The sequence below is a fragment of the Takifugu flavidus genome, chromosome 6 (assembly GCF_003711565.1).
Source record: "Takifugu flavidus isolate HTHZ2018 chromosome 6, ASM371156v2, whole genome shotgun sequence".
Classification (NCBI taxonomy): Eukaryota; Metazoa; Chordata; class Actinopteri; order Tetraodontiformes; family Tetraodontidae; genus Takifugu; species Takifugu flavidus.
The window spans coordinates 15,141,025-15,154,350 of record NC_079525.1 but is presented as its reverse complement, the minus strand read 5'-3'; the positions used below and the strand labels follow the sequence as shown (position 1 = coordinate 15,154,350).

Here is a 13,326-nt window from a genome sequence, read left to right as displayed (position 1 = left end):
CCCCTCCTCATCCTCTCCCTCCTCTCCTCTCCCCCCTCATCCTCTCCCTCCTCTCCTCTCCCTCCTCTTCCTCCCCCCCTCCTCATCCTCTCCCTCCTCTTCCTCTCCCCCCTCATCCTCTCCCTCCTCTCCTCTCCCTCCTCTCCTCTCCCTCCTCTTCCTCACCCTCCTCTTCCTCTCCCTCCTCTTCCCCTCCCCCCTCATCCTCTCCCTCCTCTCCTCTCCCTCCTCTTCCTCCCCCCCTCCTCTCCCCCCTCATCCTCTCCCTCCTCTTCCTCACCCCCTCCTCACCCTCCTCTTCCTCTCCCTCCTCTTCCTCACCCTCCTGCTGCTCTACAAGCGCTCCCAGTTATACTGTATAATTACAATAATTCTATTTTAGTCGGGATGGACCAAATATAAGCAGAACGTGATCTGTGTTAACGTGATCAGCATTAACTCTCTCTCTCTCACACACACTCACACACACACACACACACTCACTCACACACACACACACCTGTGCTGGGGGCAGGTGCGCCGCAGCAGCTAGCTCAGGCTAACTGTGCAGCTCCTGCCACTCACATGACGGTGGGTCACCAGATAAAAAAGGCGATAAAGAGCAAATGAACTCAAACTTGGCTGAAAGTCGTCCGTTATTGGTGGAAAGCAGCTAATGAGACCATCTGGTCCAAATCTGCGACTGTCGCTGCCAAAATAAAGAAGAGATGAAGAAACGAAGCAACAAGCGCCGAACAGATGAGCCCAGAACAAACAGGAAGTGGGGGATGGGGAAGACCCCAACCACAGAGCAGCGGCGGGGGGCCAAACGCGGCTTCATCATCTTTACTCGCCTGGCGTCCCGGCGGTGTTTGTTCGGAGAAAAGGATTGTGGGTAATGAGGCAGAGCAAACAGCAGCGACTCTGACATTTAAATCTGCAGACTGGAGCAGCAGGCGGCGCTTCCATCCAAGGCTAAACGACCGATCGCTCCATCAATAACGTTTAGAAGCGGCGCTGCTAGCTTAGTTAGCACCTGTTTAGCTAAAGACCAGGCCGAGCGTAGTCATGTGACCTGAGGGCAACGGGATTAAATATAAGAGCTGTGACGTAAACTTTCAAAGCCTGAAATAAAGTCGTGACTCTCGAAACCTTTATTTTATTTCATTATATTTCACAGTGAAGGAAAACAAGCTGCTTCCTGTCGGGAACGCCGTCAGGATTTGGCACCAGGTTTGTGCTCCGTGTCCCGGCGAGCTCGGTGAACGGCCGGTCCTGGTCCGGTGCCGCAGCACATCCGTCTCCAGCCGTTAACGAGCGTGTCAGCGCAACTGGGCCCGAATTCCTCTGCAGGATCTTCCATGACATTCTCCAAATGCTGCTTAAAGGGCAGGAAAACCGGCGCCGCCCTTGGAGGTGGATTAAAAGAGCAAACGGGAGCGTTTTCTACGTGATGCAGAGGTTCTGATGAAGCTTTAGTGGAAGTTTGGACCACATGTTGGTGGAAACACAGGTGAGACACAGGTGAGACGCAGGAGAGACGCAGGTGAGACGCAGGTGAGACGCAGGTGAGAAGCAGGTGATACACAGGTGAGAAGCAGGTGAGAAGCAGGTGAGAAGCAGGTGAGAAGCAGGTGAGACGCAGGTGAGACGCAGGTGAGACGCAGGTGAGAAGCAGGTGAGACGCAGGTGAGACACAGGTGAGACGCAGGTGAGAAGCAGGTGAGACGCAGGTGAGACGCAGGTGATACACAGGTGAGAAGCAGGTGATACACAGGTGAGAAGCAGGTGAGAAGCAGGTGAGACGCAGGTGAGACGCAGGTGAGACGCAGGTGAGAAGCAGGTGAGACGCAGGTGAGACGCAGGTGAGACGCAGGTGAGAAGCAGGTGAGACGCAGGTGAGACGCAGGTGAGACGCAGGTGAGACGCAGGTGAGAAGCAGGTGAGAAGCAGGTGAGACGCAGGTGAGACACAGGTGAGAAGCAGGTGAGACACAGGTGAGAAGCAGGTGAGATGCAGGTGAGACGCAGGTGAGACGCAGGTGGTGAGACGCAGGTGAGAAGCAGGTGAGACGCAGGTGAGAAGCAGGTGAGATGCAGGTGAGACGCAGGCGAGACGCAGGAGCGCCATCAGGGTTCAGACAAACAGAAGGGAAAAGTGGGAATTTAGCCCCAATTATACAGAAAAGAATAATTACTGAACCAAAGTTAAGCAGCGACCCTCGAGGTGGGACCGGTACAGCGTCCGGGGGGGGCGGCCATCCCATAAACCCCGGCACCGACCCGGTGTGGTGTCCTCCCAGAACCGTCAGCAGCCAGAACCAGCCGCTGATACCAGCAAAAGTGTTTACAGGTTTTAAAATCCCAAATCCGGAGGGGAGGAAAGTGCAGCTCTGGTCTGGGCTTCAATCACAGGGAGCAGCTGGAGTCCTGCAGCTCCAGCCGACTCTGTGGAGCGTCTGATCAAAGGCGGAGACGCTCAGACGACTCCCATCAGGCAGCTGCAGATCAGCGTGGACGTCTCTGTGGGGGGGGGGGCGGCGTGGGGGGGGGGGGGGGCAGCGCCACGTGTGCCTGCACGTGAGCGCACACCTGCACGTTTCCTCAATGGCGGCGGCTCCATTCGGAGCACGTTTGATCCGAGCTGGAAGTCCTGGAAGCGTCCAGAGGTGCTCGGCAGTGACACAGGTGGGGCGGAGCGCAGGGCGCCGCCTGTTGCCGTGGTGACCACACCATCAAAGCATCCGTCACCGCCTCCCGACGCAGCGGCTGAAAAGGCAGAAAACATCACACCTGCTGAAGCTTCCCGCCGCAGGTGACGCAGGTGACGCACAACCAGTTCGTTTAAACGTGACTCAAACGAGGCGCGTCGCCAATCTGCTGACATCATTATGACCTCTGACCTCACAGTCAGGCTGGTGGAAGCTCCCCTAGTCTGGAACTTTAGGGAGAAGATTCCACCTGAGGAAATTTAGGGTTCCTCTATAAAAAGTGCCTGCTTTAAATCAGAGCTGAGGCTCATTAGAGTAAAATAATCTGTGAGGCTTCAGACAAGGATTTGGGGAAATCCTGGAGGAGTCATTAGCTGTGGCGTTTCAGCCCATTCCTAAATCACTCTCCTCCGTGAGAGAGGGAGCGAGACGGACGTGTGGAAGGAGGAATGGATTGATCCAGTTCACTCACCTCGCTCGGCTTCAGGTTCGTGCTCCAGGAAGGTGTGAGCGGAGGTATTCCCTGGAGCGCCGGTCGGCCTGTGAGAGGCAAGAAGAGGCGAGAGTTAGGGTTAGGGTTAGGGTTAGGGTTAGAGGGAGGGTTAGGGTTGGGGTTAGGGTTAGGGTTAGAGGTGAGGGTTAGAGTTAGGGTTAGAGGTGGGGTTAGGGGTGAGGGTTAGGGTTAGGGCGAGAGTTAGGGTTAGGGTTAGAGGGTTAGAGAGTTAGGGTTAGGGTTGGGGTTAGGGTTAGAGGTGAGGGTTAGGGTTAGGGTTAGGGTTAGGGTTAGGGTTAGGGTTAGGGTTAGGGTTAGGGGTGAGGGTTAGGGTTAGGGTTGGGGTTAGGGTCAGGGTTAGGGTTAGGGTTAGGGTTAGGGTTAGAGGTTAGGGTTAGAGGTGAGGGTTAGGGTTGGGGTTAGGGTTAGGGTTAGAGGTGAGGGTTAGGGTTAGGGTTAGGGTTAGAGGTGAGGGTTAGGGTTAGGGTTAGAGGTGAGGTTAGGGTTAGGGTTAGGGTTAGGGTTAGAGGTGAGGGTTAGGGTTAGGGTTAGGGTTAGGGTTAGAGGTGAGGGTTAGGGTTGGGGTAGGGTTAGAGGTGAGGGTTAGGGTAGGGTGAGGGTTAGGGTTAGAGGTGAGGGTTAGGGTTAGAGGTGAGGGTTAGGGTTAGGGTTAGAGGTGAGGGTTAGGGTGGGTTAGGGGTGAGGGTGAGGGTTAGGGTTAGGTGAGGGTTAGGTTAGAGGTGAGGGTTAGGGTTAGGGTTAGGTTAGAGGTGAGGGTGAGGGTTAGGGTTAGGGTTAGGGTTAGGGTTAGAGGTGAGGGTTAGGGTGGGGGTTAGAGGTGAGGGTTAGGGTTAGGGTTAGGGTTAGAGGTGAGGGTGAGGGTTAGGGTTAGGGTTAGGGTTGGGGTTAGAGGTGAGGGTTAGGGTTAGGGTTGGGGTTAGAGGTGAGGGTTAGGGTTAGGGTTAGAGGTGAGGGTTAGGGTTAGGGTTAGGGGTGAGGGTTAGGGTTAGGGTTAGAGGTGAGGGTTAGGGTTAGGGTTAGAGGTGAGGGTTAGGGTTAGGGTTAGGGTTAGGGTTAGAGGTGAGGTTAGGGTTAGGGTTAGGGTTAGGGTTAGGGTTAGGGTTAGAGGTGAGGGTTAGGGTTAGGGTTAGAGGTGAGGGTTAGGGTTAGGGTTAGAGGTGAGGGGGCTTTGATGTTGGTGGAGGTGAAACCAGAGCACGTCCCTCCTCACCTCAGCCACACCAACGTTAGAGTCTAACTCCACCGATATTCCTCCTGAAAGCTCATAAAGAGGGAAGCGTCTGTGGGAGCCACTGTGAGTCCAGCAGCAGAATGTCAGGCAGCCATATATTAACATTTCCACGGCCTCGGGGTTAAACCGCGTTCTCTCCTCCTTCAGGTGACACCTCAGCCTCCGCCTGCAGCTCTGTGGCCTCCCTCCCTCCACAAAGGCAAAGCTCCACGTGGACAATCCGAAGGTTTGACCGGCTTCTAGTGCAAAACCTGATTGGTTTTTGTAAATGTAAAAGTGAATGGAGGGTCAAAGGTCAGCCATGGAGCAGGAGCTAGCCCTTCAGTCCTGACTGGACTTCATCACCCTCCAGGAACAAATGTGGACTGTGAGAAGGTTTGAAGGTCTCCAGAGTCACCTCCAACAGCCTCTGAGCTACGTGCACGCCCGCAGACACAGGCACTACATTTCCCATCATGCCCCCAGAAGCTGGGGATGATGGGAACTCAGCATGGAGGCTCAGCCACAGCAGAACCGGGTTCAGCTCCAGGATGGTGCAGCAGCAACACCAGCGCACATCCTGAATGGATCAGAACCGGCGGGGCAACAGTCGCTCAGCAGAACCTTGGTTACATTAATGAGCAGGCGGAGGCCGAGCCCTCTGACGTGGGTTCCGTAATAACACCGATGAGCACTAGTGGAGGTCCAAACTCCCGGCTTTGCTACCTCACCTTTGTAACTTGTTTTTTTGCCGCTTTTCATTTGTCGATCAGCAGTTTTTTACCTGCTGGTGAAAAGGTTCTTGGTTGGGTTCTGACACTGTGCTTCAGTGGTTCTGGTCGTGTCCACGCTACCGTCACCAGGACCTTCTCATCCTGGGGAAAGGTGAAACTCAACGGCCACACGTTGCTGAGTAGCCTGGGCTTCGTTATGGAAGTGGAACCGTTCCTACCCCCCGTTGGTTCAGGAACGGCCACCTGACCCCAGACTGGAGTCCAGAGAAAACCGCCCCCGGCTGCAGCACCACCGGCACCGGTACCGGTACCAAGCAAAGACTGAAGCAGCTTCACACAGGCTACTGAGCACCTGTGACCCGGGTACAGCTAACTAATTATGGATGCTAATGTCATATTCTAGCATGCTGAAACGGAACTGTTGATGCCATTATGGGCTGTAGAAATGTAACCGGTATTTCATGATTGAAAATGAATTAGAGCCCCGGCCCCCCAGCGGAGATTGGTGGTATTGCACAGCAAGATGGCGGAACACTACGTCCATCTTTACTGTAGTAAAGTGTGTAGCAAGTACACAAACAACACATGCACACGTGCACATGTGTATGTGCACGTGTGCACGTGTGTATGTGTGTGCACACACTTTATGGAGGCGATACAGTGTTAATAGTGGGGGAATCTTGGAAAAATGCTGTTGCTTTTGTGGTGACGCAGGAAACACACTGAAATATGAAGCACAGTCACATGACCTGGATTCCTTCTAATGAGGGTTCCACTAACCGGGTCGAGAACCCGTCACACTGAGCCGCCCAGGCCTGATGGAGAAGGAGCAGCTCTGCTGCAGCTCTGAGCTGCAGCTCTGAGCAGCACAGGGGACCATGTTCATAATGATTCTCACGAAGTCTGGAGAACAAAGAGAGCGTGAGGCTTTAATGGTGCCGCTGTGAGGAGGCACGAGGAGCTCTGAGAGGCTCTGCTGCTGCTGCTCTGCTGCTACTGCTGCTGCTGCTACTACTGCTGCTGCTCTACTGCTGCTGCTGCTACTGTTGCTGCTGCTGCTGCTGCTGCTCTGCTGCTGCTGCTACTGATGCTGCTGCTCTGCTGCTGTTGCTGCTGCTGCTGCTGCTGCTCTGCTGCTGCTACTACTGCTGCTGCTGCTACTGCTGCTGCTGCTCTGCTGCTGTTGCTGCTGCTGCTGCTCTGCTGCTGCTACTGCTGCTGCTGCTGCTACTGTTGCTACTGCTGCTGCTCTACTGCTGCTGCTACTGTTGCTACTGCAGCTGTTGCTACTGCAGCTGTTGTTGCTGCTGTTGTTGCTACTGCTGCTGCTGCTACTGTTGCTGCTGCTGCTGCTGTTGTTGCTACTGCTGCTGCTGCTCTGCTGCTGTTGTTGCTACTGCTGCTGCTGCTCTGCTGCTGTTGTTGCTACTGCAGCTGCTGCTGTTGTTGCTGCTGCTGCTGCTGCTCTGCTGCAGCCATGATGTCATCCTCCTTTCATCTGGCTTCATCTGGAGGGGCTTCCTTCATCTGCGGTGCTGGAGCGGCTGAATGAACTCAACAGGAACGGCTGAACTCAACCAGCGGGAGGAAAAGCTCATTTTCTGGCCCCCAGAGGCTCGGTACCAGAGAACAGTGGGGCCAGGTCCTCACAAACCCCCTGGAAATCATTCCGAAAATGTAGAACGGTGACATTTCTGTGAGGTGACAGAGGAATTCCAGGAGACAACAGCATGAAGAAGCTCCCGCTGAGGACGGGACATAAATAAGAGACACTTTCGCTGGCTGAAGAGAAACAGGAGCAGTTTGGGAGAGAGAAAGAGGTGAATGGGACACGAACCGATGACGCACGGCTCATGGAAACCAATAAATTCATAAAGTCAGAACATAAAGAGAATTTTTGATGCTTCTCTCCGGCTGCCTCACGCCTGCAGTTTGAAATCCAGCATGAGAAATGTGCTTTTCTGACAGGATTACATCATCTGGGAGAGAAGAGCTCACCCAAAGCACAAGGAGACGCGGACCAAAGCCTGTGTGTGTGTGTGTGTGTGCGCGCATGTGTGTGTGTGCGCGCCCACAGGCTCGACGGTTTGGGTTCTGAACTGAGCCGTCAGCTCCGTCATTAAGAGAGACGCTTCGTGCTCGTCCAGCAGGTGTGACTGAAGCTTCAGAGGCCTGAGGGACGTCAAGGATGTGAATCGTCCACCAAAGAGTGACGTAAGCTCCGAACCCAGCTGGTTCTGGGACGGAGGGAGACTTCCTGTGATGTCACCAACAGAGAGAATCGGAAGTATGGTTGAGAGGGTTGAGATGCGGGACTGAAGGAAGCGTGGGAGCGCGTCCCTCTGAAGAGGGAGGTTGAAAGACAGAACGGTGGTTGGACAAAGGAAGGTGTCCCCCATTCTCTCTGATGTTTACTTTCAGCTCCTCCCCTTCCTGTCCCCTCTGGCTCGCCATCACCCTTTGATGGAAGCATCACACACATCCGACATGTTCGGGAGAACGTCTGCAGGCAGCAGATGCACAGCACCACCTAGCGGCAGAAGCCTGAAGCTCAGGCAGGAGGACAGGTGGACCAGTGGAACAGGTTCTCCTGCTCCCAAGACCCAACAGTGCTCCTCCGACATATATCCCAGCATGCACTGGGCCACAGTCAGAATATGACATTTGGACGGTGTGTGTGTGTGTGTGTGTGTGTGTGTACCTGTCGGATGGGCTCAGGGATCCGGTAGCGGCAGCAGGAGTGTGTGAGGCGCACGGCCGTGTCCACGCTGATCTTGTGTCCAACAGACACGTAAACAGGTTTGGAACTGCTGTCAGAGCTTCTCAGAGCCTGAAGAGACACAAACGTCTTCATCGCTGCTCTGGAGACACTTTTAAAAGTTGCTGTTCTGAAGTAAGCAGCAGCTTCCATGAGCAGGAGAACGTCCGTCACCTTCCCAAGCACCTTCCCAGAGGCCGCGGTGAGCGGAAAACTGTCTCCTCCCTTCTTCAGAGCAGCGACCTGAGGAGGAGACACAGGTGTTCAGGCTCAGGAGGAGATCAGGTGTCTGATGCTGCTGCTACTACTACTGCTGCTACTGTAGCTCTGCTACTGCTGCTGCTGCTGCTACTACTGCTGCTACGTAGCTCTGCTACTGCTGCTACTGCTGCTGCTACTGTAGCTCTGCTACTGCTGCTGTAGCTGCTATTGCTGCTACTGTAGCTCTGCTGCTGCTACTACTACTGCTGCTACTGTAGCTCTGCTACTGCTGCTGTAGCTGCTATTGCTGCTGCTGTAGCTCTGCTTGCTGCTGGCTGCTGCTGCTACTGCTGCTACTGTAGCTCTGCTGCTGCTGCTACTGCTGCTACTGCTGCTACTGTAGCTCTGCTGCTGCTACTGCTGCTACTGCTACTGCTGCTGCTGCTACTGTAGCTCTGCTGCTGCTGCTACTACTGCTGCTGCTACTGCTGCTGCTACTGTAGCTCTGCTGCTGCTACTGCTGCTACCGCTGCTGCTGCTACTGTAGCTCTGCTGCTGCTGCTACTGCTGCTACTGCTGCTGCTGCTACTGTAGCTCTGCTGCTGCTGCTGCTACTGCTGCTGCTACTGTAGCTCTGCTGCTGCTACTGCTGCTGCTTCTGCTACTGTAGCTCTGCTACTGCTGCTGCTGCTGCTACTACTGCTGCTGCTGCTGCTGTAGCTGCTGCTGTGCTACTGCTGCTACTGCTGCTACTGTAGCTCTGCTACTGCTGCTACTGTAGCTCTGCTACTACTGCTACTGCTGCTGCTGCTGCTGCTGCTACTGTAGCTCTGCTACTACTGCTACTGCTGCTGCTGCTGCTGCTGCTACTGTAGCTCTGCTGCTGCTGCTGCTACTGTAGCTCTGCTACTGCTGCTGCTGCTGCTTTGGGTTTACACACTGCTGCCTTTTGTTTGCTGTTGGGATCAACTGGATCTCAGGTTTACACAGTTGATCATCTGCTGCACAGCGGCGTCGGGTCTCTCGCCATCACGTGCAGCTCATTTAGCTCAAGCTGTTCAGGCTTCATCAGTTTCTGTGTATGAAATTTTAGAATGATGGTGACTCTCAGAGGCTCTGTCAGATCTGTCTGCAGGCACACACACACACACACACTCACACACACACACTCACACACACACACACACACACACACAACACACACACACACACACCACGGTTGATGCCTGAGCACTTGCTGGTAAAATTAGCAGGGAAATAATGGGTGAAACACGAGTCGGCTCAGGCTCTAGAGCAGATTTCAGTAGATGAGCGCAGGTGTTACTGGACACCAACGCATCGCCACTGCAGAGGTGATTCACTGCCAACACAATTAAAGCCCTGAAACTGTCTTTTTTTACAACGAGGATTTTACATGATGTGATCTGCAGCCATCAGAGAAGTTTGTATGAAGGTCAGAACCTTGAGCTCACGTCTTAGCCTGCTATGCTAGGCTAACCACATCTGTGCCACACTCAGACAATCTCAACTGCAAATAACTAATAATAAGGTTTTCTTTAAATTATAGTTGCTAACAAACTAAGAGCAGCAGTAGTAGTAGTAGCAGTAGTAGCAGCATCAGAGCTACAGCAGCAGCAGCTACAGTAGCAGCAGCAGCAGAGCTACAGTAGCAGTAGAAGCAGCAGCAGCAGCAGCAACAGTAGCAGTAGCAGCAGCAGAGCAACAGTAGAAGCAGCAGCAGCAGCAGCAGCAGCAGCAGTAGCAGCAGCAGCAGCAACAGTAGCAGCAGCAGCAGCAACAGTAGCAGCAGCAGAGCAACAGTAGCAGCAGCAGCAGCAGCAGCAGCAGCAGAGCTACAGTAGCAGCAGTAGCAGCAGCAGCAGCAGCAGTAGCAGCAGCAGCAGCAGCAGCAGCAGCAGCAGAGCTACAGTAGCAGCAGTAGCAGCAGCAGCAGCAGCAGTAGCCGCAGCAGCAGCAGCAGTAGTAGCAGTAGGAGTAGCAGCAACAGCAGCAGCAGCAGCAGCAGTAGCAGCAGTAGCAGCAGTAGTAGCAGTAGGAGTAGCAGCAACAGTAGCAGCAGCAGCAGTAGCAGAGTAGCAGCAGCAGAGTAGCAGCAGCAACAGTAGCAGCAGTAGCCAGAGTAGCAACAGTAGCAGCAGCAGCAGCAGAGTAGCAGTAGCAACAGTAGCAGCCAGTAGCAGAGTAGCAACAGCAGAGTAGCAGTAGCAACAGTAGCAGCAGTAGCATAGTAGCAACAGTAGCAGCAGCAGCAGCAGAGTAGCAGCAGCAGAGTAGCCAGTAGCAACAGTAGCAGCAGCAGCAGAGTAGCAACAGTAGCAGCAGCAGCAGCAGAGTAGCAGTAGCAGCAGCAGCAGCAGCAGCAGCAGCGGAGAGAGTAGCAGCAGCAGCAGTAGCAGCAGCAGCAGTAGCAGCAGCAGCAGTAGCAGTAGCAGCAGCAGCAGAGCAGCAGCAGAGCAGCAGCAGCAGAGTAGTAGCAGTAGTAGCAGCAGCAGTAGCAGCAACAGTAGCAGCAACACAGTAGCAGCAGCAGCAGCAACAGTAGCAACAGCAGTAGCAGCAGCAGTAGCAGCACAGTAGCAGCAGCAGCAGCAGCAGCAGCAGTAGCAGCAGTAGCAGAGCAGCAGCAGCAGCAGCAGCAGCCACAGCAGCAGCAGCAGCAGCAGTAGACCAACAGTAGCAGCAGCAGCAGCAGCAGTAGCAGCAGCAGTAGCAGCAGCAGCAGCAGCAGCAGCAGCAACAGCAGCAGCGCAGCAGTAGTCAGCATAGCAATAGCGCAGCAGCGCATCAAGCAGCAGCAACAGCAGCAGCAGCAGCAGCAGCAGCAGGCAGCAGCAGCAGCAGCAACAGTAGCAGCAGTAGCAGCAGCAGCAGCAGCAGTAGGCAGAGCTACAGTAGCAGCAGTAGCAGCAGCAGCAGCAGCAGGTGCAGTACAGCAGCAGTCATTAGTAGTAGCAGTAGGAGTAGCAGCAACAGCAGCAGCAGCAGTAGCAGAGTAAGCAGCAGCAGAGTAGCAGTAGCAACAGTATCAGAGCGCAGTAGCAGAGTAGCAACAGTAGCAGCAGCAGCAGCAGAGTAGCAGTAGCAACAGTAGCAGAGCACATAGCACAGAGTAGCAACAGTAGTAGCCAGGTGCACCAGGGCATCAGTCAGCAGCAGCGGAGCAGCACTGAATCCGTCCACCTTCTCAGATCCATCAGACCCACTGGGTCTTTATTGGTTCCAACTTTTCTATTTCAAAGTCACATTAGCATTAGCGATGCAAGGAGGAAACCAAAATCATGCTGTCAAAACAGTGCACGCACAAGAACCGTGCACGGCTCACGCCACCCACAGAGCACAGACCCGTGCACGGCTCGTGCACACCCACAGAGCACAGACCCGTGCACGGCTCGTGCATTTCTCAAATGGACTTTAATAAACCCAAAACCACCTGAATCTGAAAGGGTTCCAGACCTGTGAGCAGCGTGATCATTAAATGTGCACGTGAGAGCACGTGCACGCTGAGCTCTCCTCAGCGTGTCAGAACCGTGTTCAGGTAAATGGGCCACTCACCTGGGCCTGGTGCTCCTCGCTCTTGCGCACACCTTGTACCTGCAGAAGGTTTTTGGCCACGCCCACACACGGTAGTCCTGACAGCACTCCCAGATGACAGGCCAGGCCAAACTCTGCCAGAGGTCAAAGGTCAAAGCTAGGCCAACAACCCTGGAATCAACCACTTTAACGTCCTGTTCATCTCCACTCGGTGGTCATGTGATCAGCGTGACCTCGAGTCCCCTGAGACGAGGGCCGGCCCAGTTCTACTGGGACTCACGTACTGGTCAGGGCCTGTTTATTTGGACCAAACCAGTTTCTACAGTCTCATCACATGACTGCACGTTACCATGGTGACGTGGTCAGGACCAGAGCGTTACCATGGTGACGTGCTGCCTGTGGAACAAGTGACATCCAGGTGGTTCCGGTTACCTCTGTAGTGGAAAAGCCCGTTCCCATCAACAAAGACCACCTGTGGGGAAGAGAACAGGTCCAAAGATCAGAATCCAGGATGCAGAGGTCCTGAAGAGGATCATGGAGGCGTCACACATTTACACGACGGGAGGCACCTGAGGGACGAGGTCCGGTCGGTTCTTCTCCAGCCGCTTCAGAGCGTCCAGGAGGAAGGGGGTCTCTCTGAAGGCCAGGAAGCCGGCGATGTAGGGGGCTGTCAGGGCCACCATCTGGCTGTCCTCATACAGAACCTGAAGAGCATCCACAACACCACAAACTGGGTCAGCAGGTGCTGCTAACCCGGGTCGGGGTCAGGACCAGAGTCGGGGTCAGGACCAGGGTCAGGGTCAGGACCACAGTCGGGGTCGGGGTCAGGACCAGGGTCAGGGTTAGGGTCAGGACCAGGGTCAGGGTCAGATGACCTTATTTAACAGCCCTCCGTTAGCCTAGCCTAGCCTAGCCTAGCCTGTCAGTCAGGGTTAACATGAGGAGATCTGAGATGTTGAGCAGTGCTGAGCTGATCAGGATCCTCCTGGTCCTGCTGGACCCAGAAAACCACATTCAAAGACACGGATCTCGCGCTCCCTCACCTGCAGCTCCGGGTAGCTGAGCACGGCCAGCTGGGCGCAGGCGTGGACGTGGTCTCCTTTGATGTAGGACAGGTCCACCCCCGCGACCCTCTCCAGGCCAGAGAAGTGGGTCCTGCTCTGCCAGTCCTCAGAGTCCTCCTGGATCAGCTGCAGCCGGAGCCGGTCCTGCTCGCTGCAGCAGGGGTCGGACCAGCACAGGGAGACACAACTCAGCGCTGTAATTAACGTGTAATTAACGGGCTCCCGACACGCAACATGCTGTTAAAGTCGTTATTTTCTTTTTTTTAACCCTTGACAGGTGGTGGGGTCGGGGGGGGGGGTCGATGGGGTGGGGGGGGGGCATCAGCAGAGCCACATAAACCATCAAACGCTTCCTGACTTGGCTCATGTTTTGAATTCAGATGAGGATTAAACACGCGGGCGCCGCTGGGTTTAATTCTAATTAAATGATCATTGTTTTAGCCGGACCGTCCCACAGAAAACACCTTTCTGACCTTTCCCACTGCTTCAGCAACGCTTCCGGAGGCGCAGAGAACATCTTTAATAACTCCAAAACCAACTCGCGATCCGAAATTGACCGCTGACGTCACCGTCAGCCAGCAGTTCTACTTCCGCCTTGGGCGGA

The 13,326-nt window shown here is 54.6% G+C and overlaps 1 protein-coding gene across 8 annotated transcripts; it reads right to left on the bottom strand.

Moving 5' to 3' along the window:
• Window positions 1-2,028: 2,028 nt before the first annotated feature.
• Window positions 2,029-13,316, bottom strand: LOC130527328 (endonuclease V-like). Of its 8 annotated transcripts, XM_057035726.1 has the most exons (10): window positions 13,196-13,316; window positions 12,702-12,873; window positions 12,228-12,362; window positions 12,091-12,130; window positions 11,680-11,792; window positions 8,080-8,148; window positions 7,849-7,977; window positions 4,414-4,464; window positions 3,162-3,229; window positions 2,029-2,747 (listed from the first exon to the last, which is right to left on the bottom strand). In XM_057035726.1, exons 1-9 carry the CDS (start codon window positions 13,237-13,239, stop codon window positions 3,173-3,175), a joined length of 810 nt encoding a protein of 269 aa, XP_056891706.1. In that variant the 5' UTR covers window positions 13,240-13,316; the 3' UTR covers window positions 2,029-2,747; window positions 3,162-3,172. The 8 variants fall into 8 exon arrangements, with proteins under 8 accessions (XP_056891706.1, XP_056891704.1, XP_056891707.1 ...); XM_057035724.1 differs by having other exon boundaries at window positions 7,849-8,148; XM_057035727.1 differs by lacking the exon at window positions 4,414-4,464.
• Between the last annotated feature and the right edge of the window lie 10 nt (window positions 13,317-13,326).